This window comes from Peromyscus eremicus, chromosome 8a, assembly GCF_949786415.1.
Source record: "Peromyscus eremicus chromosome 8a, PerEre_H2_v1, whole genome shotgun sequence".
Taxonomy (NCBI): Eukaryota; Metazoa; Chordata; class Mammalia; order Rodentia; family Cricetidae; genus Peromyscus; species Peromyscus eremicus.
In genome coordinates this window covers 56,501,908-56,515,012 of record NC_081423.1, presented here as the reverse complement: position 1 = coordinate 56,515,012, position 13,105 = coordinate 56,501,908, and the positions used below count along the sequence as shown (strand labels likewise).

Sequence of the window (13,105 nt, the reverse complement as noted above, 5' to 3'; positions counted from 1 at the left end):
TTTTGAGACAGGATTTCTCTATGTAATGGCTCTGGCTAGCTCGGAACCAGGCTTTGTAGCCCAGGCTGGCCTTGAACTCAAAGATATCTGCCAGCCTCTGCCTCATGAGTGCTGGGATTAAAGTCGTGAGCCACCACTGCCCAGCATAACTTTCTTTTCTTGACAATAACCCTGCAAAAGTAAGCTAACCACATGAGACTACAGGGGTAGCTCAGGAGTGCAAGAATAAGGACCCAGGTTCGGATCCCCATCACTTGTGGGGGCCTCTGCAGCTGCATCTGTAACCCCAGGGCTGGATTGGTGGAGATGGGCAGATCCCTAGAGCTCATTGGCCAGCCATCCAAGCTCAATATGTGTGCTCTACGTTCAATGAAAAACTCCGTTTCAAAAAATAAGATGGAGAGCCATTGAGAAAGACGTTTGATGTTGACCTGTGGCCTCCACATGCACACACACACACACACACACACACACACACACACACAGTGAATGTCTTTTGCACTGGTTCACTTTTAGGGACAGACACCTGTGGCCCTAGGCTTTGTCAGCACAGGCGGATAGAACAATTGTCAGAATTCCACCCAATGGAGTTCTTCAGCCTTTTCTTTACTATGGCCCTGTAAAGCAGGTAGTAGAAGCCCATTATACAGATGCAGAATCCGAGGCTCTGGAAGTTGAACACCTGATCAAAGGTCATGGAACAAGTAGTTCTCAAGTTTGCTTGTGGCTGGAAGAGAGGCTCCCCAAAGTCTAAGGGCTTGGCCCAGATCCCACCCAAAGACTCCAGCACTTGAGATCTGCCAGGCCTGCCTTATAAGCCCAAAGGACGTGTGGCCAGCTCTGGTTCTGGGCCGGGCCTTCTAGGGAGACATAGCCCTGCTGCCAAGGACTCGGCCCCAGGACAACCTCCCCTGCTTGGCTAAATTTAGCGTTCTGTGGGTATGGAGGGGGTCAGTGCCCATCCTGGAGCCACTGCCCAGGCCTGGAGGGCAGCCTGAGTCCTCAACAGGGTGGGTGGCATTGATTCCAACTTGTCTCCTTAGCCACTCAGGATACCAAAAGCGTATCTCTGGCAATCTGACTCCCACACTCTATGGTGTCCTCAGGGAGTCACCCCAACACTCAACAGCCCCTCCAATGCTGTTGGAACAGAGCTCTTGACCTAACAGTCAAGGGGAGGTCCATGGAGAAGGCTGGGTACCAGCCACGGCCCCAGGGTTGGCTTTTCCTCATTGTGTGAATTTTCCAGACCTCTTCCCTCCCACTGTGGGCCATGACCAGGCTGGCTCCCATCCTTCAGTGTCCAAGGCATCATGGTCCATTCTTTTTGGGTCTTTCCCCGCAGATCTCTTCTGTCCAGTAGTAAGAGGCTTCTGGCTGACGTAGGTCCCTCTCCTCAACACTAAGCACTCAAGAGGCTTGTTTCTTTGCCAGTTCTCATGGCTGGGGCCCCTCTGCAGCCATAGGTAGCACAGGTGAACTTACCTCTTCTATGGCTCTTTCTTATCTACTATATTTAAGATATAGTTTCGAACATCTCAGACTGACCTGCCTCCACTTCCCAAGTGCTGGGATTATAGACAAGTACCACCAAGTCCAGTTTATGTGGAGCTAGAGGTGAACCCCAGAGTGTTGTGCATGCCAGGTAAGCGCTCTACCAGCCAAGCTACACTTCTGGCTCCTTTTTTAAAAAATCAAACTAAGTTGAGGTAGAATTTCCTTTTTTTGTTGTTTTGTTTTGTTTTGTTTTGTTTTGACAGTCTGATGAGTTCTAACAAATACATGTAGCTACTCTCCGACCCATCGTTCTAGAAGGGTCCCTCCTGCATCCTCCCACTTTGGTGTTTCAAGACAGGGTTTCTCGGTATAGCCCTGGCTGTCCTGGAATTTGCCCTGTAGACCTGGCTACCCTCAAACTCAGAGACCCGCTTGCTTCTGCCTCCTCAGTGCTGAGATTAAAGGCGTGCACCACCATCTCCGGCTCCTCCTGACGCTTTGCGGTCACTCTTTCCCCAGGACCTACACCCAGCAATCACGGGTCTGTGGCCATTTAGATTTGCCCTGCCTTTTGGGGAAGTTCATGCATGCACACAGGATGAGCTCTCTTTGTATCTTGCCTCTTGAATCCAACACGATGATTATTTCTTTATGTATTTGAGACAGGATTTCACCTTGTAGCCCAGGCTGGCCCAGACCTTGCTGCAGTGCTCCTGCGCCCCAGATCTTTAGTGCTGAGATTTTTAGACGTGCACCACCATGGCTGACTTATCACAGTGGTTTTAGGCTACATGGTTCTATATGTGTGTGGTCATGTGTGCGTTTGTTGCTGAAGATTTTCTGCTGTACAGACATGTCATGGGTGGTCCATCCATCTACAGACGACTCTGTAGTCCTGTAGTATCCAGCCTTTTGGGCTCAGGTCTCTGGATGTCTATATTCCCTTCTCTGCTCTGTCTTTCATTTTGCTCTTCCATGTCTCATAACACAGCTCCAACCTGCTCCCTCTCCTTGTAGAGGGGGCCTGGAGAGCACAAAGTCCTGGTTTCCAGAGAAGCAAGGGGACCCTGGGGCATCTTGGCAGCTGCCACCTTGGAGCCAGAGAGGAGTATCCCAGGAGTATTGCCTGGGAATTCCCTCCTGGGTGAGGTGAGGAAACCTCTCTGTTTACCTTGGCTGCCCAGCCTTGGGTTGTAGACTCCATGCTGCGTGCTGGACAGAGATGGATTTGGGCAGGCCCTGGTGGGGGTGGAGGCAAAATGGACCAGGCTACCATGCTCCAGAGATTGCTAGGGACTCCGGAGCCACACACCTCTTCTGAAAGTACCCTTAGGGCTTAGGCTATCTCATTTCCACATCCTGTCACCATGATGAAAGCCAGATAGGCCCTCCCGTGGCTTCCTCATTTGTTAGCTGGAACCCCAGCCCTCGGCCTGCCCCTGTCATGGGGCTCCTTTAAGACCCTAGGAGTGCAGGATTTTATATTTGAGAGGCCTTACAGAGGTCTGTGTGGCCAAGAATAATTCTAACCATTCTGCTGGGAAAATAAATCCTTGGGAGCTCCTCAGGGTGTGACCTATCTCCTCTGTCACAGCTAGCGTCACAGATGTGTGACTTAGATAACTGCACCAGCCCACATGCAGAAAATCCCTGCACTCGGCACTGGAATTCTGGGTTTCTTCCTTCCCCCCAACCCTAGGGCCTCAAACCGCTCTACCACTGGCTTCTATTCCCATCCCAGTAGTACCCTGGGCTTTTATTTGTTTTGTTCCTGCTGGCTGGAGTCCAGCCCAGTTCAGTAAGTAATTTGGGGGCCCCTGGTTTTCACCTTGCAATGGGCTCTGCAAATGATGTAGTCAGTCCTGCCTCCTTCCCTGTACAACAGGGCCCGGGTATCCAGGTCTCCATCCCAGGACAGCTAGATAGAGGATAGATGCTAAACTTTCATGGTGAGCCTTCTCTTTGGAGACATGGTTAGTTCCTTCCTACAGCTGCCTCCCAGGACCACTTGCAGAGGCTGGTTCATATTAGGCACCATTATAGAGATCCTCTTGGGGTGGTGGGAGTTGAGGGAAATTCTGGGGAAAGGGTAGAAACCTTTGAGGTGGGATAGACTGCTGGGGGCCCAAGAGGATAAAAACATAACAAGCAAGAAAGCCCAGGGAGAGTAACACACAGCATTACCAGAGCCCACATTTGCCAGGGATTCTGAGGTACAAGGGCTCCTGAAATGCAGGCTCCAGGCCCAGCTCTGTCTCATCCCACCTCCAGCTCCTTTTCCTCTGAGGTGACATGTTATTCATAAAACATGCGATTAAACTGTTGAGCGCTGTTCTTAAACTGCCAACCGGTAGAGCAGTAAGCAGGCTGCCCATTAAGGCTCAGGCTCGCCCCACTTCTGCTACTGGGGTGTGGTTCTGGTCTTGTGATTCCAACTGAGTGTTTCTCAAAGCCCCATCTTCGAGTAAGAGATGGACTCTGGCAACGTGGGGATCCCAGACTTTGACTTTGCTGGTTCTGGGTGGATGGGCCCCTGGTAGCCACAGAGATAGGAGGCCACAGTTCAGACAAGATGCTGACAGCGCCAATCCCCCAGACACACATCTTTATTCCTCTACCAGAAAGCACGTCAGCAGGTGGGCACAGGGCTCTGCTCCTGCCAAACCATCCCTCCAACTCTGTTTCTCTCTAAGGCCCCTCTAGAACCCGCCAGAGGGAAGGGAGGATGCGCAGGAGAGTAGGCTGCCAAACATGGAATTCATCTGTCTGCAAGGCAGGCTGAGGGGGCTTTTGTTACGGGGGTGGGGGGGTGGGGTCAGGACAGTGATGTGAATCTTGATTTACATATAAAATAATCACATTGTACACACTCAAGGAAGAGCTAAGTCACGCAGACAGACACTTGCTCTGGTTTCTGGGACACCTAGCTAGTTTTTGTCAAAGGGGCAACAGCAGTGTGAAGAAGAGGAACAACAACAACAACAGAAAAAAAAAATAAAACCAAGTAACACCCAAACCAGTTCATCTGATAGATCCCCATGAGATGCTTTCTTTCAGTGGGGAGGTAGGGGTAGGCAGTCCCTCATGGAGCATCCATCCTAGTGATGCCTCTTTGACTCAAAGATGGATGGTGGGAGGAAAGAAAGGCGAAGAGTAACACCAGCAGTTCAGGTGATTCAGAATCACCCAGCCCGGCAGCAAGTGACATGGCCTCCCACCATGGGTAGCAGGACAAGCTGACACGGACCTAGGGATGTCTGGAGTCTCAGGCACCAGGGACATGGACAGTCAAGCTGGCCTCTGCTTTACAGACCAGGTCACCCCGAGCCAACCTGAGCCGAGGCAGTGAGCCGAGAAGTGGGAATAGGCCTGAGCCCCGTCAGCTAGCCCAGGCTGCCTCCTGGGAAAGGGAGTCCTGGTCCAGCCCTTCCTCCTGCTTCTTGGGTTCCTATCTGTCTGTGATCCCTCAACCCCCTAGGGCCGGCACATATATAAACAGACACAGGCTCCCGCTCTCAGAAGTGGACTTGGTGGAGGCAGAGCCAAGTGGAAGGGGCTGCCCCTCCTTGTGGTCACAGCTGGGCCCAGATGGTCCCTTCTGAGTCCTCTTTCCCACAGCTGATCAGGCTCCAGACTCAAACTAAGCAAGAGGTCAGAGTCCGTAAGAAGGCCCGTGAGTCCTCCATCAGGGCAGAGGCACTAGTTACCAAGTGAGCAAAACGTCCAGCCTCCAAGCAGGGAAAAGGTTGTAGAGCTGTGGGGGAATATGTGGTGGCCCTGCAGCCAGCTCCGGCTTCTTAGCCGCCCCTCCTGGGCTCAACTTCTGGGCCAGAGCTGCAGGGAGGTATGGAAATGGAGACAGGAACCTGGGATTGGGCCTAGAGGTGGTCACTCTTGTTATGTCCGACAGGGTCCAGTAGACACGTGGCTGAGTGTGGTTGGCAGGGGTGGGAACGGGGATGAATGCTTGGACACTGTCAGTCTGACGGCCATACCGGAGACTCCTCTCGGATCCCAGGACTTACTTCGGGTCCTTTTTTTCTGGAGGAAAAAAAAAATGAGAAATCATATTAAGACGAAGTGTGAGATATGTAGGCTGCTCTTTTCAGCTCCCCTTTCATTTGTCCTCTTACCCTTCATTTCTCCAGGGCCAGCCCCCACTTTCCATGGCCTGGGACCTTCCATACCTGGCCCATCCCTAGCCTCACTGAGTCCTAGCCCCAGGAATCGGGCTGCTCTCTGTGTGTCCCCCAATACTCCCACAGAAAACGCTCATATTTCTTTGGAAAATGCCCCTATCACTGTTAGGTTCATAAGCAGGGGATCCTCCCTGCCTCCTCCCTATCCCACGTGGTCTGATTTCAACTGAACACGCTCAAGCTGACCTTTACCTTTGCAGCCCATACAAGGACAGAGGCCCCACTCCAGTCTGTCTGGCTTAACTACCTCCTTCTGTTGTTGGCATCATACAAATCCCCCAATCTGGCCCCATCATCCTTTCCGTGGCTCCACTTAGAATTCTGGATCCGCCTTGGACTCTCCCAGATCCATTCCTTCTCAGCTTCTCCATCCCAGCCTATGGGCTTCCTGACAGCCCCTCAGTCACACCTGAACAGTGCCAAGGGTGGGGAGAGAGGACCCCCCAGTCCCAGGGCTGACCCTACATCCACAATTCTCCCCAGGACACATCCTCGTAAATCACAGAGAAACCACAAGAGTCCAGCCTCAGTAAAACTTCCCTAAAAGGCCACTCAGCTGGCTTGGGAACGTAAAGGGTCCCCTCTCTCACCCCCGCCCTGTCCGGCTTTAGGAGGCCCAAGGGATTGTGGCCGCCTGCCGGCTCAAGGCAGAGCCGTCTGGACTTCCAGCAAGCACATGAGTCCCCAGGGGCAGCCACAGGTGCCCAGCCCAGGTCCCTCCCGAAGACCTGTGGTCACTCCCTTTCAAATCAAACTTCTCTGAGACCATGGTGGTCACCATTCCGGGTCAAGAAGGTTGGTAAAGGTGTGGCTTGGGGCCCGTTCACTCTGGGTCAGGATTTGGTTTCTTCCTCAGGCCACCTTAGCATCCATTTTGCTTCTATTCTAGAATCACTTCAGTATGTTTCTAGTTGTCAGAGCCCTCCCAGATCCTTACACACCTTTTGTGGTCCCCACTCCCTGAGAATAGCCAGGACTTTGTCTTGGCATTCCAAGCTTTCCGCATCCTCTGGGCTCCCTTTCATACTCCGGGTACCAGCTCCATCACAGACACCTCAGCCTCTACCCTGCCAGATTCTACTCTGTCTATGGAATCTCATCTAGAATCTTCTAGCAGTTTCCCTTAGCTCCAACTGGGCAGTTCTCTAATCTCCCTCATCTAACCCCCCTCCTCCATTAGGCCCAGGAATCCAGTGTGGAATTGTATCCCAGACACAGGGTTTCCCCCAAGGGAATGAGAAATTTTAGCCATGGGGAGAAATTTTTCATTTTTAAATTTCCTCAAGAAAACATGCTGAACTCCTTGGCTGCTGTGGTCACCAGGGATGAGAGTTGTCTCTCAAGACAAAACAGCCTCCAGATGCTCATGTGTCTAGGGGGCAGGCTTCACAAGTGAGTTTGTGTGGTTGGGGCTGAGTGTGGAGGGAGGGGTTTCCTGGAGACTCTCCTGTGCTGTCTGGCCACAGATGGGTTTCTTTCTTTCTTTCTTTCTTTCTTTCTTTCTTTCTTTCTTTCTTTCTTTCTTTCTTTTTTTTCTTCCTTCCTTCCTTCCTTCCTTCCTTCCTTCCTTCCTTCCTTCCTTCCTTTCCTTCCTTCCTTCCTTTCTTTTTTCCTTTCTTTTTGGTTATTTTTGAAATAGGTTTCTCTGTGTAGTCCTGGCTGTCCTAGAACACACTCTGTAGGCGAGATTGGCCTCAAACTCAGAGATCTGCCTCCCTTTAGAATCTTTCAGAGAAAACCAAGATAAAACATTATGTAAATATTTTAGAGAAGAGACAAGCTTTCATTACACTGCCCAAATGGGTCTTGAACTCTTGTTCAAGTGATGCTCTGGTTCAGTCTGGTATACATGAATACAGACAGCTGCCACAATGTCTAGCTGATGTGGTCTACCTGGCACATGTGGTATGGGGATGCTGGGATTAAATGAGTGTGCCACCCCTGCATAGACAGAGCTGGAATTCTGACATTCTAGTATCATACCTATTTCTTCGAGGCCTCTCCCAGGTCCACCCAGGGTGAGCCCGAAAGAACCATATATGGAGGGGCAGAACGGCCTAGTCCAGCTGCCCTCAGCCCCACTCATGGGCTCTTTGAGTGCAGCCATTCCTTGTACAGACCTCTGAGAGGCCAGCTTCTCCAGAGAAGGAGGAACAGCTCATTGAGCCCCTTTTAAAAAGACAATTGTTTTCAGTACCCAGTCGATTTGGTTAGCATGGGGGTATAGGGACCTTTATGGAATGACAGGCACGGGATTTATTTATAGCTTCCACTATTTCCTGGATCAGGGGGTCACATTCCAGCTAGAAGTGGCCCCCAAAGTCCCAGCTGCCCAAAGTAAGTCTTAGCTGGTTGCTGGGCCCAACCTCTCCACAGCAGTCTAGCTTTCTTCTCTGCACCCAGCCCTGATACTGTCCATCACTCCTGGATGAAGACAGACCCTCCCCTTGTTCCCACCCATAAGGTGACCCCAAGAAGCCAACCCGGTGTGGTATGGGGTCCTGGAAGTGGTCGGTGGCTGCCTACTCCAGGCCTGCACAATTGTCCTGAGAATACCTGGATAAAGACAGGCCAGTACAGGCAGGTCAGAGATCAAGGCCAGGACTACAACAGCATCTTCTCCACATTATGTGTGTGTAAGGTGGTGGGGGTGGGGGTGGAGTGGGGGATTTACAGCAAGTGAGGAGAGTGAGGCAGCGTGGCCCTGAGCAGTGTTCCCAATAGGCCCAGTGCGAGACACCTCCCAGCAACACCTTGGATTATAGCCACCAGGACCCTGTATGTCCTTCATTTCATGATCCAAAAACAGCTCTCCTCCCATGCACCTTGCATCCACTGTAGCATGGGGTGGGGGTGGGGGAGCAGAGGCAGGCTGGAGAGAGCTGGTGAGGATGTGGAAGGGGCTGGGCCTCTCACTTACCATCCATGTGATTCCTGGACAGATACTTGAGGGCCTCGTCCAGCAAGATGACGGGCAGAGACATCTGGAGCACCACCCCCCACTGCCGGCCACTCAGTGGGGTCACCTGGAAAATGAGCTGGTGGGGGCAGGGAGACCTGGTTACAGGCTGCCAGCCGCGTATCTATGTCACCCACCTGAACTCCAATGGGCTCTTCATGGGCATGTCCTTGGAAGCCCTCCTGCCACACCTTACCCACTAGGTTTCCCCAAGATAAAGTGCTCTCCTCTGCCCACCCAATCCTTCCTAGGCCCTGCCTAACGCTCAGGCCCAGGCAGTACCTTCAGTGAGAGGGCTCCACCTTTTCTGCCCCCTGAAGGTGGGGATCTATCTGGGGGATGATGGCTAGTTGTCATCTAGCTAGCCACATCTCTCTGCTGTCTCTCTTGTGCTTCAGGTGGCTTCCATTAGAGAGGCCTAGGAAGGCCCAGCACTCAGTTGGGACCCCTAGTGTCCGAGGACTGCTCAATGTCTGTAACCCAAGAAACTAAGGGAGGAGGAGGAGGCTTGGGAGCGACTCACAGGCAGGGGAGGCACCAGAAGAATGAGGAAGTGTAAGGCCATGGACATGACCACAGCCCCCAGCAGCCAAGGGTTCAGCCAGGGTGGCATGCGCAGCAGTGACTGGTTCTCTGAGACGCTACCAAAGGCACAGGGATTCACTCAGGACAGGTTGTCAGGCCGTGGTGGTCCCACCCACCTCAGCAACCACCTCTCTACCTAGGTTGTAGAGCCAGCGTGGATATTTCTTCTGTACACCCCATTCACCCTAGAGGCCCATCTCAGGGCTTGAGTCCGCTTTCTCTGTCCCTCAGATTCAGTCCTGGACCTCCATTTCATCATACGCCAGGCCTTTCTCTCCTGGATCCCAATTCTGGCCCCACCGACTCTCAGAACCCATTATGGGCCTCTATGATCCGTAGACCTCAATCTTCAATCTACTTGGATCTCAATCCTGGTCCCTTTTGACCTTAGACCCCAGTCTGTCTTGGACTCCTCTGACCCTTAATCCCTGCCCAGGACCCCTTTGCCCAGCTCACCTGTTGAGGGCGTTGCACATTTCAATGGTCACAAGCACAGATAAGGCCATGGTTGTGGGGAAGCGGGACTCAAAGACCTCACAGTCGATACCAGCAAAGAGTGGGTTGTCTTCAGAGCACTTCAGGAAGTTCCTCTGAGGACAAGATGATAGGGCCCAGGAGGACAGTTGTTACTGAGGTGCTGGACAGAGGAAAGGGAATCCTTGCCCCAACTTTGGACACAACTGGGGATGACTAGTAAGCACTAGTAAGACAGACATCACTCCAGGGATGGATCAAATTGTGACCATCGTGGGGTGGTTAGGTGTGGATCACAGGAGTAGCTGGCATTAGTCTGGGGAAGGCACTGGGAAGCCAAGGGGTTGGGGAAAGGCCCAGGCTGAGCCTCCTGGGTCTCTGAAGTGCAAGTGTTGGGGGGGGGTGATCAAAAGAGACCTCATAAATACACAAATGCACATCAAGATCGATCCAACACAATTATGCTTAAAGAGAACTGACCTCAGAAGTAGACAAAACCCACGTGTGCCCTTTTCAACGTCATTACGCAAGGTTCCATTCCTACCTCACTCCCTGCTCCCTGCTCCCTGCTTATGACATAGAGAATGAATTGCCAGGGCTCAGTCCTAACACACACTTCCTCTGTAATTAGCAAACTGTCAGCACCATAAGAAAGCCCGCCCCTCTCCATTCCAGGGAGCTTTCTTTCTGCTCACTGGCCTTGCTCAGGGTCTCCTGCAGCAAAATGCCAAACTGAGGATGTCTGGGAGGACCAACCTGTCCTCTCCCACATCACGGGGATAAGTGCAACCATTCACAACTGTTAGTCCACCTGGGTCTCCCACACTCCCACAAGAATAACTCCATTCTTAGAAGTCTCCTCCAAATCTGAAGGTCTTTAAGGTCAGGGCTTAGTAATAGGCATTGTACCGTAGAGATAAATCCTCCAAGAGAGGTCTGTCTAGGGACAGATGGTCTGACCTAGCAGTAAACACAATTTTACTGTGCATGAGCCTCTGCTGTCACACAGGAGAAAAACTATTGACAACTATGGCTTGCTTAGATCCCTCCTAAAAGCTGAGATCACATGCATGTGTCTCCCACACTCAGTTTACAGAGTGCTGTCAACCCAGAGTGTCATACACGTTAGGTAAACAATCTACCAACTGAGCTATGCAAGCCCAGCTTTGGAAACTGAGTTGGACCCTTTATGGGGTCACATGAGTATGGGTGTGGTTGTTAATTTTAACTGTCAACTTGACGAAACTTAGAATCACCTTGAGGGAGTCTGTAGACCAGGTTGGCTTGTGGATATGTCTGTGGGGCACTGACTTGATTATGTTAATTAATATGGGGAGCCCCAGCCTGAAACCAGGCAACAGCAATTCCTGGTTCTGGGTCCTAGACCATATAAAAGCAGAGAAAGTGAGCGCCTCCAGCTCATTAGTGTGCACTTCACTTTCCTCTTTAATGGTGAAATGATATGGATACCAAAGACATGGGTTTTGTTGCTGGTTCTGATTTTTAAATATATGTATAATTTTATGTCTGTGGGTGTTTTGCCTGCATGCATGTCTGTGCACCGTGAGTGCCTGATCCCTCAGAGGCCATCAGATCCCCTGGAACTGGAGTTACAGACTGTTGTGAGCTGTTACACGTTCGCTGAGACTCTGACCCAGGCCTCTGCAAGAGCAATCAGTGTTCTTAACTGCTGAGCCATCTCTCCAGCCCGTTTTTGTTTTTGTTTTGAGACAGGGTCTCACTATGTATCTCTGTCTGGCCTACACCTTGCTATGTAGACTAGACTAGCCTTGAACTCACAGGAATCTACCTGCCTCTGCCTCCTGGGTGCTGGGATTAAGGTCCCAGCTGGTAGAATTGTTTTAAAATATATTCCTTATGATATATTATTAATAAGTAATTGACTTGTGTGTGTATTTTAATACCTATATAATTGAGGTCATATAAAAATTTCTTGGGTGAGAATGGGCTGCAAATAGAAAAAGTTTAGGAAGTCATGAAACAGGGGGCTGGAGGGATATCTTGGTGGCTAAGAGCACTTGCTGCTCTTCAGAGACCCTAGATTCGATTCCTAGCATCCACATGGTAGTTTACAACTGTAACTGACTCCCTCTTCTGGCCTTTGCAGGCACCAGGGACATATGTGGTATACAGATAGACACACAAGCAACCAAAACACTTCTACACATAAAATTAAAAACAAACAATGCCAGTGGTGGAGCACACCTTTAATCCCAGCACTCGGGAGGTAGAGGAGGCAGATCTCTGTGAGTTAGAGGCCAGCCTGGTCTACAGATCGAGTTCCAGGACTGCCAGGGCTACATAGAGAAACCCTGTCACAAAAAACCAACCCTCACCCACCCCACCCCCCAAAAAATATAAAACAAACAAACACTTTTTAAAAAGTCATGAATCAGAGTGTTCTCTTTCAGGAGCTTCCTCAAGGATCCCTCTCTTGAAATTTGACAACTTGAGGCTAAAAAGATGGCAGGAGACAGGCAGACTCCTGGAGCTCAGTGGCCGGCTAACTTAGCTGAATCTATGTATCTGTGAGCTCCAGGTTCAGTGAGAGACCTTGTCTCAAAAAAATAGGGTTGAGAGTAATCAGGGAAGACACCCAATGTCAACCTCTGGCCTCTACATACATGTGCACATGTACTAGGGAGAGGGGAGAGGGAGAGGGAGAGGGAGAGGGAGAGGGAGAGGGAGAGGGAGAGGGAGAGAGAAACACATGGAGGGAGACACCAGTGACTCTAGCCTAAAGTTCCACCTAAACCTCCCACTAAAGCACTTCCCACCCTGAATAGGATTCCCCGTTTCCACGGCCCCTCCCCCAGACTGTCAGTTCTTTATAGAGACCCCCTGACCATCAATCCCATAGCCTCAGTAATTTGTGCCCAGGCCACAGTGAGTGTCTGGTGGCTGAATGAGAAAAGGAATGACCTAAGGAGAGTTGAGAAGAAGACATCACATCAGGCTGACTAGGTTTAAGGAGATGTCTAATGTGACTCCTAGGTCTCGGCTTGAGTGACCAGGCAGACAGTGTATCTGAGATGAAATAGAGGAGAGAGATCAGTGTGGAAGGAGGCATGGTGTGGCCTTATGGTTTGCAGGGGACCTATGAAAACTGCAGAGGAGGTAAACAGCATTTATGGGGTGGGATCTCAGAAGAGAGGAAGGAAATCCCTGGAGAGCTGGGATCCTTGGCCTAAAATAGTGGTTCTCAACCTGCAGGTCATGACCCCTGGGTCGAACAACTCTTCCAAAGGGGCCACCTAAGACCATCTGCACATCAGATAGTTACATTATGACTCATAACAGTAGCAAAATTAAAGTTATAAAGTGGCAACAAAAATAATTTTATGGTTGGGGGTCACCACAACTCGAAGAA

The 13,105-nt window shown here is 51.0% G+C and overlaps 1 protein-coding gene across 4 annotated transcripts in view; it reads right to left on the bottom strand.

Moving 5' to 3' along the window:
* Nucleotides 1–4,314: 4,314 nt before the first annotated feature.
* The window catches only part of Atp2a3 (ATPase sarcoplasmic/endoplasmic reticulum Ca2+ transporting 3), a 31,132-nt gene continuing 22,341 nt past the window's right edge, over nt 4,315–13,105 (bottom strand). For 2 of the 4 annotated variants that reach the window (XM_059271139.1, XM_059271141.1), the window contains 5 exons: nt 9,697–9,830; nt 9,179–9,296; nt 8,617–8,734; nt 8,180–8,252; nt 4,315–5,538 (listed from right to left, as the gene is read on the bottom strand). In XM_059271139.1, the coding sequence (XP_059127122.1) occupies nt 5,475–5,538; nt 8,180–8,252; nt 8,617–8,734; nt 9,179–9,296; nt 9,697–9,830 (507 nt within the window). In that variant the 3' untranslated portion in view covers nt 4,315–5,474. The remainder of the gene's footprint in view (nt 5,539–8,179; nt 8,253–8,616; nt 8,735–9,178; nt 9,297–9,696; nt 9,831–13,105) is intronic. The other 2 variants (XM_059271140.1, XM_059271142.1) reach the window with 2 other exon arrangements.